The sequence below is a fragment of the Bos grunniens genome, chromosome 5 (assembly GCF_055505025.1).
Source record: "Bos grunniens cultivar Pamir isolate PY7600 chromosome 5, Bosgru_T2T1.0, whole genome shotgun sequence".
NCBI classification, from domain to species: domain Eukaryota; kingdom Metazoa; phylum Chordata; class Mammalia; order Artiodactyla; family Bovidae; genus Bos; species Bos grunniens.
In genome coordinates, this window is record NC_141169.1 from 2,264,476 (window position 1) to 2,285,586 (window position 21,111).

The 21,111-nt window shown below is 36.3% G+C and overlaps 1 protein-coding gene across 4 annotated transcripts in view; it reads left to right on the forward strand.

Annotated features, from left to right (window-relative positions):
• Nucleotides 1-21,111, forward strand: part of TBC1D15 (TBC1 domain family member 15) — a 79,801-nt gene extending 58,690 nt beyond the window's left edge. For all 4 annotated transcript variants that reach the window (XM_086398680.1, XM_086398682.1, XM_086398678.1 and 1 more), the window contains 7 exons: nt 3,682-3,798; nt 9,779-9,879; nt 14,050-14,149; nt 15,009-15,106; nt 17,032-17,148; nt 18,438-18,524; nt 19,792-21,111. In XM_086398680.1, the coding sequence (XP_086254806.1) occupies nt 3,682-3,798; nt 9,779-9,879; nt 14,050-14,149; nt 15,009-15,106; nt 17,032-17,148; nt 18,438-18,524; nt 19,792-20,013 (842 nt within the window). In that variant the 3' untranslated portion in view covers nt 20,014-21,111. The remainder of the gene's footprint in view (nt 1-3,681; nt 3,799-9,778; nt 9,880-14,049; nt 14,150-15,008; nt 15,107-17,031; nt 17,149-18,437; nt 18,525-19,791) is intronic.

The window sequence follows — 21,111 nt, forward strand, 5'->3', positions numbered from 1 at the left end:
TTAGAGCATTGTTTCCTAACTTTGACTGCGTGTTAGAATCACCAGGGGTCTTTTTAGAAATCATATTATTTTAGACAATCATATATTCATTGATTTAATAAATATCTACTTAGTGCCTATTACTAGCATGTGAGATGAGTGCAATTATGGGGTAGTTTCAGCATTCTTTGGCATTGCCTTTCTTTGGGATTGGAATGAAAACTGACCATTCCCAGTCCCGTGGCTACTGCTGAGTTTTCCAAATTTGCTGACATATTGAGTGTAGCACTTTCACAGCATCATCTTTCAGGATTTGAAAGAGCTCAACTGGAATTCCATCACCACCAGTAGCTTTGTTCTTAGTGATGCTTCCTAAGGCCCACTTGACTTCACATTCCAGGATGTCTTAGGTGAGTGATCACACCATCGTGATTATCTGGGTCATGAAGATCTTTTTTGTACAGTTCTTCTGTGTATTCTTGCCACCTCTTCTTAATATCTTCTGCTTCTGTTAGGTCCATACCATTTCTGTCCATTATTGAACCCATCTTTGCATGAAATGTTCCCTTGGTATCTCTAATTTTCTTGAAGAGATCTCTAGTCTTTCCCATTCTGTTGTTTTCCTCTATTTCTTTGCATTGATCGCTGAGGAAGGCTTTCTTATCTCTCCTTGCTATTCTTTGGAACTCTGCATTCAGATGCTTATATCTTTAGTAAGTACCAAATCTCCAAAGTGGATATATTAGGTGTGGAATTCAGGGAAGAGCTAGGGGCTGGGGATAGAAATTTAGAGATCATCAACATATCGATTGGAGAAGGCAATGGCACCCCACTCCAGTACTCTTGCCTGGAAAATCCCATGGACGGAAGAGCCGGGTAGGCTGCAGTCCATGGGGTAGCTAAGAGTCGGCCCCAACTGAGAGACTTCACTTTCACTTTTCACTTTCATGCTTTGGAGAAGGAAATGGCAACCCACTCCAGTGTTCTTGCCTGGAGAATCCCAGGGACGGGGGAGCCTGAAGGGCTGCCATCTATGGGGTTGCACAGAGTCGGGCACAACTGAAGTGACTTAGCAGCAGCAGCAACATACTGTTGGTAGGAGACTAGATGAAATTACCAAGGGTGTGGATGCATTTAGAGAAGAAGGGGTCTGATAACAGCCCTGAGGCACTTTAACTTGTAGAGAAGGTTGCTCAGTCGTGTCTGACTGTTTGTGACCCCATGGACTGCACAGTTATGTAGAGTCTTACCAAGACTGCCTCTTGTTAAGTACGTGATTGAAGAAAAGTGAGAGAGTTAGTTGCTCAGTTGTGTCTGACTCTCTGCCGTCCCATGGACTGTAGCCCGCCAGGCTCCTCTCTCCGTGAAATTCTCCAGCCCAGAGTACTGGAGTGGGTAGCCATTCCCTCTCCAGGGGATCTTCTCAACCCAGGGATCGAACCCAGTTCTCCCACATTGCAGGCGGGTTCTTACCAGCAGAGCCACCAGGGAACAATTAGGAGAAATCAGTAAAAGAGGGTGAGAAAACAACCAGAGAAAAAGGAGAGAAGACGTGAGAATTTGTCCTGAGGTTAGCTGAAAGCGTTTCAAGAAGGAGTGACTGGGATGTTAAGTAAGATGAAAACTTGGATTGACTGTTGAGCAGAGTGATAAAGAGATCCCTAAAAATTTTGATGGAAAAGGAATTTTGGTGGAGTGGTGGATGTGACAGCCTGATTGGAGGTGAGTTCCAGAGGAAATGGGAAGAGAGGACATGGAGACAATATATACAGTTCTTTCAGGAAGTTTTGCTGTAACCAGAATAAATGGGGCCGCAATTAGAGGGAAGACTGAGGTTAAGAAAGATTTTTATGATGATAGAAGCAATTGGTTGAATGCCGGATGAAACTAGAGAAGGAAGCAAGAATTAACTAGGACCTTATCTTTGAGTAGCCAATAGGGCATGGCTTTTATGCACAAGAGGAGGCATTTAGTTGTAACTACAATCATGGAAGCTTTGTAGCAATATGATAGAGGAGGAAGACAGAGGCTGCTGTGTAGTTAAAGTAGTAGGAATCTATGGAGTTCTCTTCAGATAACTTTCATTTTCTCAGAGATAGGAAGCAAGATCCTCAGAGATAAGGTGTAGGGGGAGGATAATATACTGGCGGCTTGGGAGAGGAGAAGATGTAAAATAATACAAAAAGAAAGGGAGCACATGAGAGAAGTAGAGCATGATTGCCAGGCAGGGTCCGCTCGACGCCGGTAACGATGAATGTAAAACGGAGCAGTCTGCGTAGTTGTGCTTTTCTTCAGTCTTCGCTGCATCAAGTTAGAGAGTTGGATTTAATGAGGACTTTAAAAAAAAATTCAGTGCTCATTTGCTTTCTAGAAACACTTCCCTTGTATCATTTTTGATACCTTTTTGTTTTCTGCCTGGCATGTCTACTAAATACACAAGAGGAACGAAATACAGATAGTTCTTGAGGGCACAAATAATTTTTTACTGTGTTTAAAAACCTGTAAGGGAAGAAATTCTATGTTGGCATTATGACTATGTAAATTGCACTTGAGTTAATAAAAATAACTTACCATGTGCCTCTTTATCAACCATGATATGAGAATGAAAGCTGTTTTTAAATGAAATTTGACATTTATAGCATGATTTGTTTGGTGTTGCTTTTCCTTGTTTGAACGTGTATTCACAGTGTTCTATAGATAGGTGCTTATATTTATTGAATCAAGTGTAGTATCTTTTAGCAGAAAGCTAGACTATTGTCCTTATGATTTTTTAAACACTCTTACAGAGTCTAAATTCATGCTATGTTAGATTCTGCTTTGTTGTAAAATACCTCCTCATCTCTTCACAACAGTTAATTGAGAATGTTTTCAGATTATTCCATTTACTGGGGCAGGGATGGGGAAGAGAACAGTTATAACTTTTAAACAAAACTGATTATAGAGTAGGTTAATCACTGTAAATTTCTTTACGTTATTTTTTCTTAATTTACTGAGGGATTCAAGTTTGAGGAATGCCTTTTTAATTGTGTTTCACAGCAGTATGCATCTAGTAGGTAGTTGAGATACCCTCCTGGTGATGTTTCCAGATCTTTTTTTAGTGTCTTAAAATCATTTCCAGAAAAATGGATTTTCATTTTTTCAGAATTAAAATAGATAGCTCATATAAACTGAATAATGTATATATGAGAATACGGAAGTAGTTTGTCCTAAAGATGATTATGGAACATGACAAAGAAATTGATAATACTTCTTATAATGAATGAAGCAATTATGAAAACAAATCTCTTTGATTACACTTGGCTGCATATTAACTTTTTTCATTACTGTTTTCGAATACTACTGCCTATCACATGTATTCATGATTGGCGTTTTTATTGCTAACTAATGTGAACTGTTACTACTTGGTGTTGGTTTTAATTAATTAAAAATATTTCCTGCTATTCAATTGAAAGGTTTCTGTTTAGATAAAAATTGAAAAATATTTTAAAATATACCCAAGAGGAGGTGGACTGACTTGGGAAAAAAATTTCAAAATGTTAGCTTTATTGCTTATCTGAAATGGAATTTGATGAACTTTTTCGTTAAGTAAAAGCTTAGTAAGAGAGTAAAATTAATAACAAGAAAAATAACTACTTGTATGATATGAGCTTTATAAAAATCTGTTATTCTAAAAGTTTTCAAATATGTGATTTTCTTTCTCAGAAAAAGATGTTAACAGAACAGATCGAACAAACAAGTTTTATGAAGGCCAAGATAATCCAGGGTTGATTTTGCTTCATGACATTTTGATGACCTACTGTATGTATGATTTTGATTTAGGTAAGTTCTCCTCTGATACCTTCATTTAAAAATGTATGTTTAATTTAGAATTTAAATTTCTTAAACTGCTAGACGTATGTAAGAAGCTCTGTGACCTAGTTTTTATAGGGGTTGTTCTCCTGGGGGCTGGAAACTTAAAAGGCTGTGGTTCCCAGACCGTGCTGCAGAGAGCACTGGGCCGCTGCAGCAGGCTGACGGGACCAGTGTCGGGTGTTCTCCATGTGTGAGGGAGACAGAGGGACATCTGTAGGATGCTGCCCTAACTACTAGCTGGAGTTGTTCCGGGTTTCAGCGCTAGATCACCACATTCCTTCCTTCTGATGAAGTTGTGTTTACAAAGGAGAGTTTTTGACTTTGCTGTGATAAGCAAGTACTGTGAGAAAATAGATGAGGATGGTGGCATCCAATTGGATTCCAAAGTTTGAGATGTAGTGTGGTGCCCAACAGGTCCTAAAGTTCATAGGATATACATATTTATTTAGTCGTTTGCTACTGCTACTGCTAAGTCACTTCAGTCGTGTCCGACTCTGTGCGACCCCATAGACGGCAGCCCACCAGGCTCCCCTGTCCCTGGGATTCTCCAGGCAAGAATACTGGAGTGGGTTGCCATTTCCTTCTCCAATGCATGAAAGTGAAAAGTTAAAGTGAAGTCGCTCAGTCATGCCCGACTCTTAGCGACCCCATGGACTGGAGCCTACCAGGCTCCTCCGTCCATGGGATTTTCCAGGCAAGAGTACTGGAGTGGGGTGCCATTGCCTTCTCCGTTAGTTGTTTGGATATGTTTAATAAATGGAAATGTTATTAATATTTTTGAACCTGGGATGCCTTGGAAAAAAATTCCTGAGGCGTACTGTGACCTGAGAAAGTTTGGAAACCTTTTTTTGATAAGACTTTCTCCCTTGTGAAGAAAAATGCTGATTTGACAGCATAGATAAGAGGTGCAGATAATTACCTAGGGCATGTGAAACTTTACTCTTTTTTCTTGGTTAGTCTGCTTTCTACCAGGAATGGGTTGGAAAGATTGGGGCTGGAGGTTGGATTGGGGCATTGCATGGGAAAAGTGATGCTAAGGGCTAGAAAACCTGAGGAAACAGTATTTTAAGGGACGAGAGGATTTGAACTGTTTCTTTAAGGAACCAACAAACTCCTAAGCATCCGCCTTTAAGTGAGTATAAAGAGTGGACAAGTTTCTCAGTTACCTACTGATGTTAGTGACTCCCAAGTAGAGGATAGTGAGGGTAGCTGTTTCCAGATTACCTTAATAGAACTTAAGACTTTCTTTTGGAGAAGGCAGTTGGGTATTTGTCGTATTAAACCCAAATGAACCTTGAACTGTGAGTATATTTTCTTCACTGTTTGTGTCTATGAACCGAGAATTCTTCTTGGCTTCTTATATGTGGGTTAGGGAAAGATGTAAACCCTTGAGGATCTTGCAGCATCAGCCTCTTATGACAGTAAGTGAATATCACAGATTTCTCTTTAAAATGTGAAATGTGCCCAGTCCTGTTGGGTCACAGTTATAATGAACCCCAGATTGGATCACTGAAAATACTAGGGACTGGAATGCTTCTCAGGTGACCGAGTGTTGTCCTGCTCAATTTTGATTGTATTAGCATTCTCTTTTAAGAAGTGGAGTAATAATCCCAGTTGTATGAATAAAGTTATATTGATTTAGAGAGTGACTCAGGGCTGCATAAGTAGTAAATACTGGACTGGGTGTAGAGGCCCAGCTCTTTATTTCAGGCTGGCATTTTTAAAAATATTTTTATTTATTTATTTGGCTGTTGTGGCATATGGGATCTAGTTCGCTGACCATGGATTGAACCCAGCCCCCCCCCTGCTTTGGGAGCGCAGGGTCTTAGCCACTGGACCACCAGGGCATTTTCCAGGCTGCATTCTTACCTCCACATGTTCAGCACCCCGACCCATTGCCATTTCAGTTTCTGTTAACCACTGTTGGAAATAGGGCTTTTATCGTAGAGATAAAAAAGAGGCATCCTCTCCAAAGGTAATTGTGAGGTAGGGATTAATGTATATTCTCAGGAGTCGTTCCTGAGTGCTCAGTTTTTCCAGGCATTGAGTCCCAGACAGGCTATTTGGATAAATTGCTGTTTCCATTTGTCTATATTAACCCCACATTCTTAAGTTATCTGAAACATACCCAGGGATTTTATTAAGAACTCTGGCATTGAAAGAAGCCAGGGTAGTTTTCGTAAAGCCCTGGACCAAATTGCTTGCTGTTTGACATGGATTTGAAATAGCAGACAGTCACGTCTGACTCTTTGCAACTCTGTGGATTGTAGCCTGCCATATTCCTCTGTCCATGGAATTTTCTAGGCAGGAATACTAGAGAAGGTTGCCGTTTCCTCATCGAGGGGTCTTGCTGACCCAGGGATTTAACCTGCATCTCTTGCGTCTCATGCATTGGGCAGGTGGATGCCCCCCACCTTCTTACTATTTACTCACAGTAAAGTAACCTGGGCTGTATGTTTACTTTTGTAGTTGATTTTGTCCTATTGAGTTGTTTGGCTTCTTAGCCCACAGATGAGGTATCGGTGTGTTTGCATTTAATACAATCTCATTAGTAGTGAGGAGGAAGGCAAAAACCATCAAAAGCAGACAGAAGACAAACATTACCAAAAGCAGACAGAAGAACTCAAGGAAGAGTAGCTTTTACTTAGTGTAGATGGAACACCTAAGGTGTTTCTGTGGGAGGTACCTATTTTTTTTCTACAATGTATGTTTATAATCATAATCCTGAATAATCAACAGAAGGTTAAATTATACTCAGAATACTGTATGTAAGAAGGCAGGAGTGTGTCCAGTAGAAAAAAAATGATTTCCAACGCTTAAGATTTTTTTTTTTAAGTTTTATTCTCTAATAACTGAATAAGCTTCATTAACCTGGAAAATTGACCTATGTAAAGATGAAATCTTTTTTTCTTTAAGAATGTGTACATTAGGATGATGAGTTCATTTCTAACACCTCCCAATGGAAACAACTTTGTTATGAAAATAGGGGAACTTCTTCAGACACTGATGATTAAGATGTGCATCAGTCAGCACTAGTGCAGAGTCTGAACACCACTGAATGCTAATTTAAACAGCTTTAATCTTTCTTTAATTAAAAGGAATTTGTGCATTAATTCCACCCCCACAATTCATGACATACCCCAAAGAACATCATGTATACAATAAAATAGATTAAAAGCAACAAGAGTATGAGGAATAATTTGACTAGTTGGGTTAACTAAAACTTACAGAAGAAATATAGTACTGATCTGGTATGAAAGCTGAAGACTTAAAGGATTAAATTAGCTTCTTAGAAATTTTTATTCATTATAACTTTATAATAAAACTCGTTTTCCCCCAGAAGAAAGGTGCTTTGTAAATCTTTTGAATAGCACACTTTGAAATACTTCTATTATAGACTATAGATAGTCAGACCCAGTAAAGTGGTACTCTTTTGCACTTTGTTGAATTCAGATAAATTTCCTTCATGCTTTGATTGGTTTAACCTTTATGTTTGTCATTGCTTTCATTGTGTCATTGCTATGTAGGAAAGTTTTGGTGATAACAGCCTAGTCTTCCTTCTAACCTACTTTTTTCCTTAAGAAAAATGTTGTATTAGCCAGGGAAAGAAAGAAAGAAAAAAAGATCGCTTATAAGATACTGGCTTATGTAATTATGGAGACGAACAGGTCCACAGTTTGCCATCTAGAAGCTGCAGACCCAGGAAAGCTAGTGGTGTAGTTTAAAGCCTTCTGAGAGCAGGAGAGCCGTGGTATAGGTCTCATTCCTGAGTCTGAAGGGATGAGAACCAGGAGCACTGAGGGCAGGTAGATGTCTCAGGTCAGGCAACCAGGCAGAGAGCAGATTCAGTCTTCCTCCACTGTTTGTTCTATTCAGGCCTCAGTGGATTGGATGATGCCCACTCACATTTCTGAAAGCCATCTGCTTTAATCAGTTCACCAATTCAAGTGCTAATCTCTTCTAGAAAAACCTTTGCAGATACTCCCAGAAATAATGTTTAACCAGACATCTGGGCATCCTGTGGCTCACTCAAGTTGACATACAAGATTCATCATCACAAGTGTGTATTATTTTTTTTAAAAGCATCTGCAATAAATTTGTTTGAATGCTTACATTTAGGTATCACGTCATACGCCGTTTTTTCTAGCTCTTTTCTCTAAATGTCTTGGCTACTGCATTGCTCAGCACTGTAATAAGGGACCCAAGTTTGTGTGTGCGTGCGTGTGCACTAATGTGCATGGAGCTGTACTTTCCCACGGGGTGTAGTGCAGGCATAGTGAGGTTATGGGGATTAGGCATAGCAGCAGATGACAGGGAGAGGCTAACAGCAGACAGAACTAGACTTCTATTTGTAGGGAGATCCCGAAGTGAACTGGGTGTCTTTATTACAGTTTTAACCCAAGTTTTCTTAAGAGACTTTGGCTTACCTGCTTCCTGGGGTCATTTTTAAAGCTTTCTTCCAAAATAGGAAGAATGATGTAAAATTATGCATAATTTCTTCAGAAATATCCCCTCTCCTTTAAAAATATGCATACTGTTTTAAATGACTTCAGTGCACATAGATTTTGGTGAATGATAAGAATGTAAGTTTTGGTTCTGCAAATGAAAGCCTGTTTTCCTCAGACTGTCATTGGGGGAAAAACTTCTCTGTGTAACTTTAACAAATATACAAGTTACCAAAGTTGAATGATAATATGTATGTGAAAAGGCTTTGTAAGAGCTCTTGTCCCTTGGCTCATTCAGGTCTCTGTATTTTAAGTTTGAAATCTAATTGTAAAATAGTTAAGAAAATTGAGGATTTTTAAGACTTTTGACATGGTCTGGTGAAAAGCAAAGCTAAGACTTTCTGTTTTTTTTTTTTTCTTTTCTTTTCTTTTATTTTTTTTCAATTTTAATTTAAAAAAATTATACATGTGTTCCCCATCCTGAACCCTCCTCCCTCCTCCCTCCCCATACCATCCCTCTGGGTTGTCCCAGTGCACCAGCCCCAAGCATCCAGCATCGTGCATTGAACCTGGACTGGCATCTCGTTTCATACATAACATTTCACATGTTTCAATGCCATTCTCCCAAATCTTCCCACCCTCTCCCTCTCCCACAGAGTCCATAAGCCTGGCAAGAATCAGCAAAAGAGACACTGATGTATAGAACAGACTTTCTGTTTTTTTAAGGGAGGACCTGATTCTTTAACTTTCCAATTTTTCTTTTAATCAAGGGTTTTAAATTAGTCTCATGATTGAGAAACTGTAAGAGCATCAAGAGAAAGATGGCTGAAATGGCAGTTTTAGATACAAAATATTGATCGGATTTAAGCCCATTTGCTAGCATTGGTTGGGTTAGAGTAACAGCAAAAGGAGAAAAAAAAAAAGAGAAATTAAAAGAGTTAATTTTGTTGTGGTTATTTTTGTGTGGATTACCAATATCTGGTTGCTAAATCAGTTGGACCCCTTTTAGTTCTTATTTCACTTGGCTTATTCATGGCAGTTTGGTGGTAGTGTCTACTCTGACCTTGCAGCTTCCTTCCCCTTAACTTTTCCAACATTCTTCTCCCTTGCTTTCCGCCCCCCTTTCCTCTTGACTGTTCTTTCACAAATCTTCTTTGACTATGTTCTTTTCAGTTTGATGTTTCTCTGGGTTTCCCATCATCCCTCTTTATCATAATGCTTTTGCGCATAATTTTTTAGTATTATCCTCTCCTGATAGTGATACCTACACTGAGACACACAGCAGTTACTTATCTGCTTTGACCTCTCAAGCACCTCCCATTTCTCACCTGGTTGCTAGATTTCCTCCTCATTGTTTAAGAACATCAGTATACACAAGTTTGTGAAACCTGAAAAAGGTGTAATTTTAAGTGAGTTGGTGGAGATATGCATAGATGGATACAGAAAGTTTAGGTTTTTAGAGGTAAGATTAGTTTTTCTTGTTTTTTGTTTTTTTTTTTAAGGCTATGTGCAAGGAATGAGTGACTTACTTTCACCTCTGTTATATGTGATGGAAAATGAAGTGGATGCCTTTTGGTGCTTTGCCTCCTACATGGACCAAATGGTAAGAACAGAGATTCCTTCTGTTAATCAAACTAATTTTGAATATTTTAGTTATATAATAATCTTATTATATAAAATAGATGTTTATATTTAGGCAGTCATGGTAGAACTTAAAAAAAATTGCTCAGTTGTTTGTTTCTTTTCAAGAGGCTTGGAAATGCTGGTAATGTTTTTAATATAAAAAGTAGGTAGTAAGTGCCTATAGAATAGGAATAATCAGGATTTAATATTGGTAAATGCTTATGATCTGCAGACGGGTAATGAATCATAGAATATTGATGAAGTAGATGATTCAGTTCTTGTGAGGTAGTTTCATTTCATCTGTTTCAGAGATAAAGCTTAGTCATGCCAAGTAATATCCTTACCTTTTGTGAACATTTTAGATTTTATCATTATAGTGACTGATTTTTCTCCAGATGTTTTTGAACTATTTGTAACATTGACACTTTCTTAGTTTTTTCATAAGCATGTGATTATTAGAGTTGAACTGTCTATATACATATTATTACGAAGAACATTTTATCTATTATCATTGATATATCTTAGAGACAGAGTTCTAGGACAATAGTACACAGAGAGTATTAACAGGAAAATAAAATAGAACAGTCTTCTCAAGTAATCTTTAGAAAGTGGAAGGGGAAAAAAAGCAAAGGGGCTAAGAGCAGATAAAAGCGTATGAAATCCAAAGACCTGACTACATAGGTCTCTGTACTTGTTCAAAATAAAATTAATATTCTTAATGCTGGCCCTTGATGGTCGGATATTGAAGTGGCTTGCTTGTAAGGGGATAAAGATTTCAAATCTGTAATCATATGCAATGATTTCTTGTAATATAGAGTCTGGGATACAGATGTGAAACTTTTTGATTGCTTCTGTTTTTTGATGACTTCTGTTCTTCCTTTCTTGCTTGCCTGTTTTTATTTCCCCTTCTAATTTGTCTCAGTTTTATCTGTTTTCTCAAGTCTCTCCTCCATGGTTCCAACTCATCGTTACTTCCCCTAGTTCTTTTCCATACTTAATAAGATTTGATAGTTTTCAAATATTTTCTTACTATTAAAGTAATAAATATTCAAATTATATAGTTCTTTATCATGAATTAATGTTTTTGGATTATTTAGAAAGATTATTAATTGCAGTAATCTGGTAATATCATAGTTTGTCTTCCTTACCTTTTTGATTGGTTGATTTTTACCTGCCTTCTTAGTTCCATATACTTAGTTCCATAAGCGTTCTAGAAACCTGAGGCATTTGTTAAAAAGGTACAACTGATAAAAATTGTATAAAAACTGTTGTTTAAACAAGTTTTCCTTGTGTTTTTGTTGTTTATCCTCTTTTCACTAGAGCTAATATGATAAAGAGGTCATGTCTTTGTTTAACTCGTTTTGTGATACGCTTCCAGAATTTTCCCAATGCTTGACATGAGGTGTTCAACAGAGTTTTGTAAAATAAATACATGAATATTTCCCCAGTGCTTAGTTTAGATCTCAGCTTATAGTAGGTTTTCTCAGAATTAGTACAAACGTATGGCATTTACTTTTTCTGTTGTTGTTCATTTGCTAAGTCGTGTCTGACTCTGTGACCCCATGGACTGTAGCACTCCAGATTCCTTTGGCTCCTGGAGTTTGCTCAAATTCATGTCCATTGAATCAGTGATGCTATCTAACCATCTCATTACAGAAGTAGTTTTCATAAAGAGCTAAAACTGGCATGTTCAAATACATTATCTTGTGTGCCAGAGACGTATATACATGCATATGTGTGCGTGTACTTAGGCCTCAGATGTAAAGACCACTTTCTGAACATCTTTAATACACATTTCACAGTCTATTTGTCATTTTTGTGTATGGAGGTTCAAGTTCTTTGTTCTGTCTTTTTCACAGTAGATGTTGTCTGTTTGCCTTTTTCATTGACAACGGTCTGGGGATATTCCTAGTCTTTATTCTAAAAAGATTTCTTAATGTCTACTAACACCTTTTGTTTCATAATATGAAACACAACATGAAACATTTCATAATATGAAAGGGCAGTAAGTTACAATCAAAATAGTCTGCACAATTATTTCCACTGCATTGTTACTGTTTTCGTGTTCTTGAATCTGTTCTGCTGTTTGATTCCTTCTTTTTGTTTTACAGCTTTATTTCATGTAAGTTTTTACTACTTTATGGAGGCTGAATCCAATATCTGTAGATTCACTTTTGTTGGTATTTATTCACATCTAGTGTTGGTCTAGGCATAGACTTCTGTCTGTTACCACCATATTATAGAAGCAACTGCAAAATGATCTAATGAACTTCCTTAGAGCCAGCGTTCATTTTGCCATATAGTTTTCACTTGCCCTTCCTTCTTACCCCTTTCCATATACACTACCCATAACTGTATATATGTACATATACATACGTGTATAATGCACACATGTACATACATATGTAATGTACATACACATTTATTTATAGTTCGACTTGAAGCCCTTTGTGTATCCATTGTCGACCTCCTTTTCCTTTCTGCAGGAATAGCTACTTTTCTGAAGTTGGCTTCTATCATTTTGGGAATACTACTTTTTGTAGCAGTGGCTGTGCCACGTTGTTACTTCCAATACAATGGAAGCTTTTGGCCATGTCGCAGCAAAAATTATACTGTTAATCAAAGAGTTCGTACTGCCTTTCCCTTTTATTTTTCTGTGGGAAATGTGAAGAAACTATATCCCAAAAACTTGTGTTCGTCTATTAAAGCATTTCATTCACTAATTAAACTATTCAGATCACTAAAGAGAAGCCAGTTTATTGAGAATCAGTAGCCTTAAATTTTTTTTTAACCAACTAATCTGATAGATACTTCTAATAAAGCACTATTATTGTCTCAAAGACTAAAAGAAATGTGAGAGGGAAAGGATGTTATTCTTAGGCTTTTCACAAAGATTAGGGCAGTAGTTCACCATAAAGGGGTTAGAACGTGCGGGTTAAAGGGATCATAATCATAAGAAACCTTTCATTTATTTTGGTGCTCTCCCCATCCCCAAACCTTGACTGAACTTTTGGTAGCAAATCTACTCACTTTCAGAGATTAAAACATTTAAACCACAGTAGTTCTCAAACTTTATGATCTTAGGACCTCTCCACACTCAAATATTATTGCAGATTCTAAGAGCTTTTGTTTATGTGGGTTATATCTGTTGAAGTTTGTTATGAAAAGTTCTAGGAAATTTATAAATATCTTGTTGTTTAGTTGCTAAGTTGTATCCAACTCTTGCAACCCCATGGACTATAGCCCACCAGGCTCATCTGTCCATGGGATTTCCCAGGCAAGAATACTGGAGTGGGTTGCCATTTCCTTCACCAGAAGATCTTTCCAATCTAGGGATGGAACCTGTATCTCCTACATTGGCAGGTGGATTCTTTACCACTGAGCTACCTGGGAAGCCCAGATGTTTATTTATTTATTCATTTAAAGATAACATTCATTTAAAGATAAGATTCATTTAAAGATAAACCTTCTGAAATTTTACATACATTTTTAAAAAATGAAAAATAACTTTTCTAAAACAGAATTTACTGAAAAGAGGGATTATCTTCCAGTTTTCATTTTCTTTTAATGTGTAGTATTTAGTTTAATAGGAGACAGCTGACTTTCACATCTGTTCCTGTATGCAGTCTATTGCAATATATAGCCTTTTTATAGCCTTTACAATTATGGGAGAGTTTAAAGTGCAAAATGCATAGATTGTTTTAGTATTGCTGTTGTCATGAAAATGGTTTTGACTTCATAGATCCCTTAATGTCATCAAATCATAAGAAATAATTAGTTAATTCTTTAACACTGGACACATATTAAGGCTAAAATTAATTTTATTTCCTATGTTAATTTGAAGAAATACTTAGCAGTAAAGTGATTTGATAAAAGTCTGTATCCCAAATGTATGTTCCTTTCACCCAGGTTTCTTATTTGATATAAGAATAGTATATCAGTCAGTCTACAGCTGCTGTTGTCTGCATTATTCTTTATCTTAAAAAATTGAATAGTGGGAAAAAATAATCTTTTAGCATTTTAATTAGTTGTGATTTTATAATATAATCAATATGGTGTAAGTCCAACATTTGTCCTTATTTTAATGGCACAGTTATCAGTGGTTATGTATTGTAAAATATTTATTATTACTGAATATTTTTTTTTAAAGCATCAAAATTTCGAAGAGCAGATGCAAGGCATGAAGACCCAGCTTATTCAGCTGAGTACCTTACTTCGGTTGTTGGACAGTGGATTTTGCAGTTACTTGGGTGAGTTGAGTGAAACAAAGCTATACTCAGCAAATTGTGGGGTAATATGCAGAGAGAAAAAATGTAAAGACTGTATAACCCACCAATGTTGCCTGGGTTCCTCTGAGGAATAAAACTGGGACCAAACTGTCCCCCTTGTACAGTTCGGCCTTAAAACAGTTTAATCATACTATGAAATACGAGTCATCTCTCATTTGTGAGGACTGTCCCTGGGTTGGGAAGATCTTTTGGAGGAAGAAATGGCAATCCACTACAGTATTCTTACCTGAAAAATTCCATAGACAGGAGCCTGACGGGCTACGGTCCAGAGTTGAAAAGAGTTGGGCCTGACTGAGTGACTGAACACACATACACTCTCACCCCCATATCAAAATCCGAGGAGACTCAAGTCTCTTACATAAAATGGCATAGTATTTGCATATAGCCTATGCACATCTTCCTGTATACTTTAGATCATCTCTAGATTATTTATCATACCTCACACAACATAATTGCTGTGTAAATAGTTGTAAATACAATGTAAATCCTTTTTAAATAGTTGCCAAGTACAGCAAATTCAAGCTTTGCATTTTGGAACTTCCTAGAATTTTGTTTTTCCCCCAAATATTTTCCATTCACGATTGGTTGAATCCACAGACACAGACCTGAAGAGATATGGAGAGTCAGCTATTACTTGGTGGTTTGCTTTTAAAGAAGTTAGGCTGCAATTCTGAATCGTTTCCTTGAATTAGTAGAAGACAATTAAATTTATAGGACTTCTAAGCCTAAGATGAACAGAAAAATTTGAGTTTGAAATAGGTACCCTATTCTGAGATAATTTAAGAGGAAGTAAGGTGTTTTGTTTTTGTTTTTTTTGTAGAGTCCCAGGACTCTGGATACCTTTATTTTTGCTTCAGATGGCTTTTAATCAGATTTAAAAGGGAATTTAGTTTTCTAGATATTCTTCGATTATGGGAGGTAAGTTCTTAAATTATTGTAAAAATGTAACACTTTTTATGGAAATAACCATTTTGTTTTTATAAACGGATTATAGTATCCTGGCTGAAATTTCTAAAGCAGTTTTGAAATTCTGATGTTTTTGGTCTCTCCTTAAAAACTATGTTGAACTGAATATGTGGTCTTGGGAGCTTTTTTCTGTAGATCACATCCTTGTGAGACTGGGGGCCAGGAGATTTCCCAGAACCAGTTGTGTAGACCATTTGACCTTGGGATACTTTATGTGAGACTGTGCTGAATTTGGGTGTAGATTTAAATATAGTTAAGGAAGTTTTGGCAGGCCAGTCAGTTAAGATGGTACTTTATTTGTAGTCTGGAGTATTGGGAGGGAACTGACTTTTGTTCTGCTTTTTAAAGAAATTTAAGTTAGAGCAAAATACTAAGAATAATGTAACAAACATGCTACTATCTGCATTCAACGTACGTAATAATTTTGCCTTATTTACTTCTATCGAGTTCGCCAGAAAGTTTGTTCGAATGAACTTTTTGGCCAATCCAGTAGTCTTTTCTCTTTCTTTCCAAGGCAAAAAATATTGAAAGATATAGCTTAGATCTTTAATCACCACCCCAAGCCCCATTACCCTTTTCCTCACTCTAGAGAGTATTCATGATCATGTTTTTGGTTTGTATCTTTTTATTCCATTTTGTACCCAGGGCAACTCATGATGAAAAGCAAGAGAGTATTATTTTCTTCTCATATATCTGTTAATTGTTAACAGATTGTAGTGCTTTCGAAATAGACTATTGGCATAATGACCATCCACTACCTTATCTTTATAAAAGTAAAGGTGACAGAAACTTTGCCAAGGAAAGAATGGGGGAAATACTCTGTTTGAATAATAAGTAAACTTAATATGCAGTGAGTATCATGAGGCTTTTACACCTGGAGGTTGATTCCTATACTTTTGGAGGCTACGCTCCCATTAGAGAAGGTGATCCACTAACTGAAGGATCCTTGCTTTGTGGAGGAGCACTTTGTTTGGAATTAGAAGGAAAACTTACATGTTCTTGATCTAGAATTGTACTTTAAAGTTTATCAATTTCATTAAATTAGTATCTCAGCTTCTTTTTAAAAGTTTTCAATAATTGTAATAACTCCTTAATCTGTGTTTACCAAATAAATTAGGACTTTTAATGAACTCTTTGAGGTTAATTGCATTATAATTAAACTTTCAAAAATGGATTTAGTCTGAAAATGATTCTACTTGGTTTATTTTTAGTAAAAGAAGTAAGAACATTTCTGGTACTTTAATAATATTGTTTACATGAGACTTTGATCTTTCTAAAAAAGATAGTAAGTACATTAACCAGAGGAAATTAAGACTTTAAGTTTTAGGACATTGATTAGGAAGAAATGATCAAATGTTGTACACATTTGGGTATAAATTTTGGGTGGTTGATTCAGTTTTTGTCACAATTAGAGATATTCTGATTTATTATATAATATGTTGTTTTAGAATATAGAGCTACCTCTGGATGTTTTTGATTCCATGTAGTGTATAATTTTTATTCCTATGATGTAGCTTTTCCCTCCACCCCCAGAGACTGAAGATGATTTAAAAATGAAAAACTGAAGGTTCAGAAAATATTGAAAATACCTCTAACCCTTACACCTTAGCCATTTATAGTATTGATTAGGCTCAATGCTAACTGTAGTCACCTAAAGAGATGTGTTTGAAATTCATCATAATTCATTTATTGTTCGTGGGTAAAAAGGTAAGACTTTCATTCCCCACACCTCATTTCTTAAGTAGAAAAAGAATGAACTACTCCATCTAGGCAACTTCTGCTTTGCATAGAAGTCATTCAGAATTGAGCATCATATCTATGAAGAAAATATTTTAGAATTGATAGAGTTTACTAAATATGTGTTCTGTTTTCTATAGGTAATGTGGACTGAACTACCATGTAAAAATTTTCATCTTCTTCTCTGTTGTGCTATTCTGGAGTCAGAAAAACAACAAATAATGGAAAAACATTATGGCTTTAATGAAATACTTAAGGTAGTTTTTCTTTTAATTTAGATTTTAATATTTTGACTCTTTCCTCTTTTTGTTGGAAAACAAACATTTCCTTGGAGTGTTGTTGAATCTCTTGAGTGACTTAAAATTTTATCAGTAGTAATCAATACTAGGACCAGTTCTCTGAGAATGACAGTTCAGCAAGTTGAACATGTTGGCCAATTATTTTTTTTCCTTGCTAATTAGAGAAACAAAGTCAACAAATGCTCTTTTATGTTGTTTACTTTTCTAAACAAAGTAATACTTTTGCTTATAACTTTGAGATAGTAAACTTGGGACAGCTGCTGGATTTAATGTTCCATAAGCTTATTATTAATAGCTGTTCCTTAGCTTTAAAACTTGAAATGATCTAATGAGGGATATATTAAATTACCTGTTTACTTGTAGTCTGAGGGTATTTTGTTTTGAGGATTTTATCTGCAGTGTAATATAACTAGTATGACACCACCCTTATGGAAGAAAGCTAAGAAGAACTAAGGAGCCTCTTGATGAAAGTAAAAGAGGAGAGTGAAAAAGTTGGCTAAAATTCAATATTCAGAAAACTAAGATCATGGCATCTGGTCCCATCACGTCATAGCAAATAGATGGGGAAGCTGGCTGACTTTATTTTTGGGGGCTTGAAAATCACTGCAGATGGTGACTGCAGCCATGAAATTAAAAGACGCTTGCTCCTTGGAAGAAAAGTTATGACCAACCTAGACAGCTTATTAAAAAGCAGAGACATTACTTTGCCAGTTAAGGTCCATCTAGTCAAAGCTATGATTTTTCCAGTAGTCATGTATGGATGTGAGAGTTGGACTATAAAGAAAGCTGAGCACCAAAGAATTGATGCTTTTGAACTGTGGTGTTGGAGAAGACTCTTGAGAGTCCCTTGGACTGCAAGGAGATCCAACCAGTTCATTCTAAAGGAGATCAGTCCTGGGTGTTCATTGGAAGGACTGATGTTGACGTTGAAAGTCCAATACTTTGGCCACCTGATGCGAAGTACTGACTCATTAGAAAAGACCCTGATGCTGGGAAAGATTGAAGGAGGGAGGAGAAGGGGATGACAGAGGATGAGATGGTTGGATGGCATCACCAACTCAATGGACATGAGTTTGAGTAAACTCTGGGAGTTGGTGATGGACAGGGAAGCCTGGCATGCTGTAGTTCATGGGGTTGCAGAGTTGGACATGACTGAGCAACTGAACTGACTGAATATAACTAGTAATAAATTGTGTAATAGAGTATAATAGTGTTTCAGTTTCAATTATTTTATTGATTTATTCTAGCATATCAATGAATTGTCCATGAAAATTGATGTGGAAGATGTATTATGCAAGGCAGAAGCAATTTCACTACAGATGGTAAAATGCAAGGTATACAGTATTTTAAGTAATGGAAAGATTTTTTTGTCTATGATTTTGGTGGATTGAGGTCATAAAATTTTTCTTTTTAAAAGAAGTTAAATTAGTAAGTTGATGGCAGACACAAAGTATTGGCTAACATTTGTTTACCATTATAGATTTACAGCACTTAATTGAAAACAATTGAATAATTATGCTAGGAGACAAACAGTAATAAGACGGAATGATAAAAGTAATGAAAACACTTTGGCAACAACAAGAGGCTGTAGAAGCATTGATATATTATCAAATTAGTGAACACAGAATAGGACCTCATATTAAATATATAATGTCTTCAAGTAAAGACAGATGCTAATCAGAAATAATTAAATGAATATTATTTGGTCAGTGTTATTACATTTATATCAGTCAAGCTCTTAATTATCTCTAAAAACAAGGCAAGTTTGAGGTGTTATGTCCTGAATTTAAACCAAAGTATTATACTTTTGGTGTATTTTGGTTTTCAGATTTTTAAGAGAATTCTTATTTAGTCTTTGTGTCATTTGTTCATGGTTCCAAATATTTATTTTGGCTCAGTTTTTTTCTTTACAATTGTACGTATTTATATACTTACGGCTGCACTGGGACTTCATTGCTGCCTGGGCTTTTCTGGTTGAGGACAGTGGCAGCTGCTCTTCCTTGCGGCTCGCAGGCTCCTCCCTGCAGGGGCTCCTCTGTTTGGGGAGCTCAGGCTCTCGGACTTCTGTGGCTGCAGCACATGGGCTCGGTAATTGAGGCTCCCGGGCTCAGTACTTGAGGCGCACAGGCTTAGTTGCTCCATGGCATCCGGATCAGGGATCGAATCCATGGCTTCTACATTGGCAGGTGGATTATTTACCACTGAAGCAGCAGGGAAGCCCTATTTTAGTTCACTTATTTGATGGCTATTCTGTTAAAAACTTGTCAGTGCTACTTTTCAAGTTTAAGGAATGTGTGTGTATTGAGGGAAAAGAATGAAAGAGAATGAAATAAATGCAAAATGTTAGAAAACAGTATGTTTGTGGGAGTGGTGGGGTGGGGGTAGAGTGGGGAGTGGCTAATTAAGAATAGAAGATCAGAAAACCACTTATTAAAAAGAGTGATTTGGATTTCATTTCGAGTGGAGAAGGAAGGTCTGAGAAGGTGCATAACAATTGCACTGTTAGAACAAATGTTTGATGTTATCTTAAAAAGTAAGTGTTAATTTGTGATTACTTTTCCTCAATGGTGAATGATTTTATATTTGGTTCTTCTTATTCAGGAGTTGCCACAAGCAGTTTGTGAGATCCTGGGGCTTCAGGATAGTGAAGTTACAACACCGGATTCAGACAATGGGGAAGATGAAAATACTGGCATGACTATTTGTCCTGCATCTGCATTTCAGAGTAACTTGTTACCTGTCCTTACTGCCAGTGGAGGCAGAGATGACAACCCAACAGAGATATCCATGTCCCCAAATGTCAGCAGATTAACACCTGCATGATCATTCTTTGAAGAGACACTTTGTTACAACTCTTTTTCAAGTACTTGAAAGGTGGAAATTTGAAATCTTGGTATTGATCATGCTTTAAGGTTTATGGAAAGAATGTGTACTGATGTTCTTGCATTAAAGCTTTACAGAGATTTAAACTAATTATTTTTGTAGTTACTTCTACCAGATAGCCTTTCCTTTTCAATAACATTCCTTAGTATTTTTTATAGCTAAGTACATTTTATTTTCTTGCTGATGAACTGGAATTGGAAAAATAGTACAAGTGGATGAGTTGGAAATTATGCACTTTGAAAACATTCACTTTGTTTACTCCAAGTTTAGCAGGTTTGGATTTGATGAAATGCTGAGCCTTTCTATAGCTTTCTAAGCTGAGAAGTAGATTGTGGCCCAGTGATGAAATGAAAGAATTTATTTTTCTCTCTTGTTTACAAAAATACTTAGCTTAAATATTTACACTGGTTGAATGTGATTTAAATTGGACATTTTCATCAATGCAATTTAATGTGTAGATAAAGAGCTATTTCAACCATAATAAGTGGATTGGCAGTATATTTTTTACATTGAACTTTTCTTCACTTGTATATAAAGACTGTATAAGTACTTATTTATGAGTATAAGAAAGGATAGGCATATTTTCTTTAACTGAATAAACTTGACTATTGATTTATATAACCTGATTTCACAAAGTAAATACATAGCTTCAGTATGAGATCTTTTTCAAAGCTATTTTCTTAACCAAACATTTATTTCAGGAGACTACATTCAACCCCATACCTGGTGTAATTTTCAAGTTAATTGCTTATAGTCTCATTTTACTAATAATGTTTACTATCTTTCCTAATAATGCATTAACTGATTAATCAGGTCTTTAAATTTTTATGAAATACTCTTTACCAAAAGCTTACGTCAAAAATTTCACTATACTATAACGAGTCTCAAAATAATGCTCTTTTGTATATGAATGAAGCTGTTGTTTTTACCATGCAGTGTTGCATGATTTAAGTTATGTGTAATGAACATAACTGATTCCATTTTAATTGTAATTTGTTTACTTCTGTACATATCATTAAAATAAATCTGAAGTTGAAA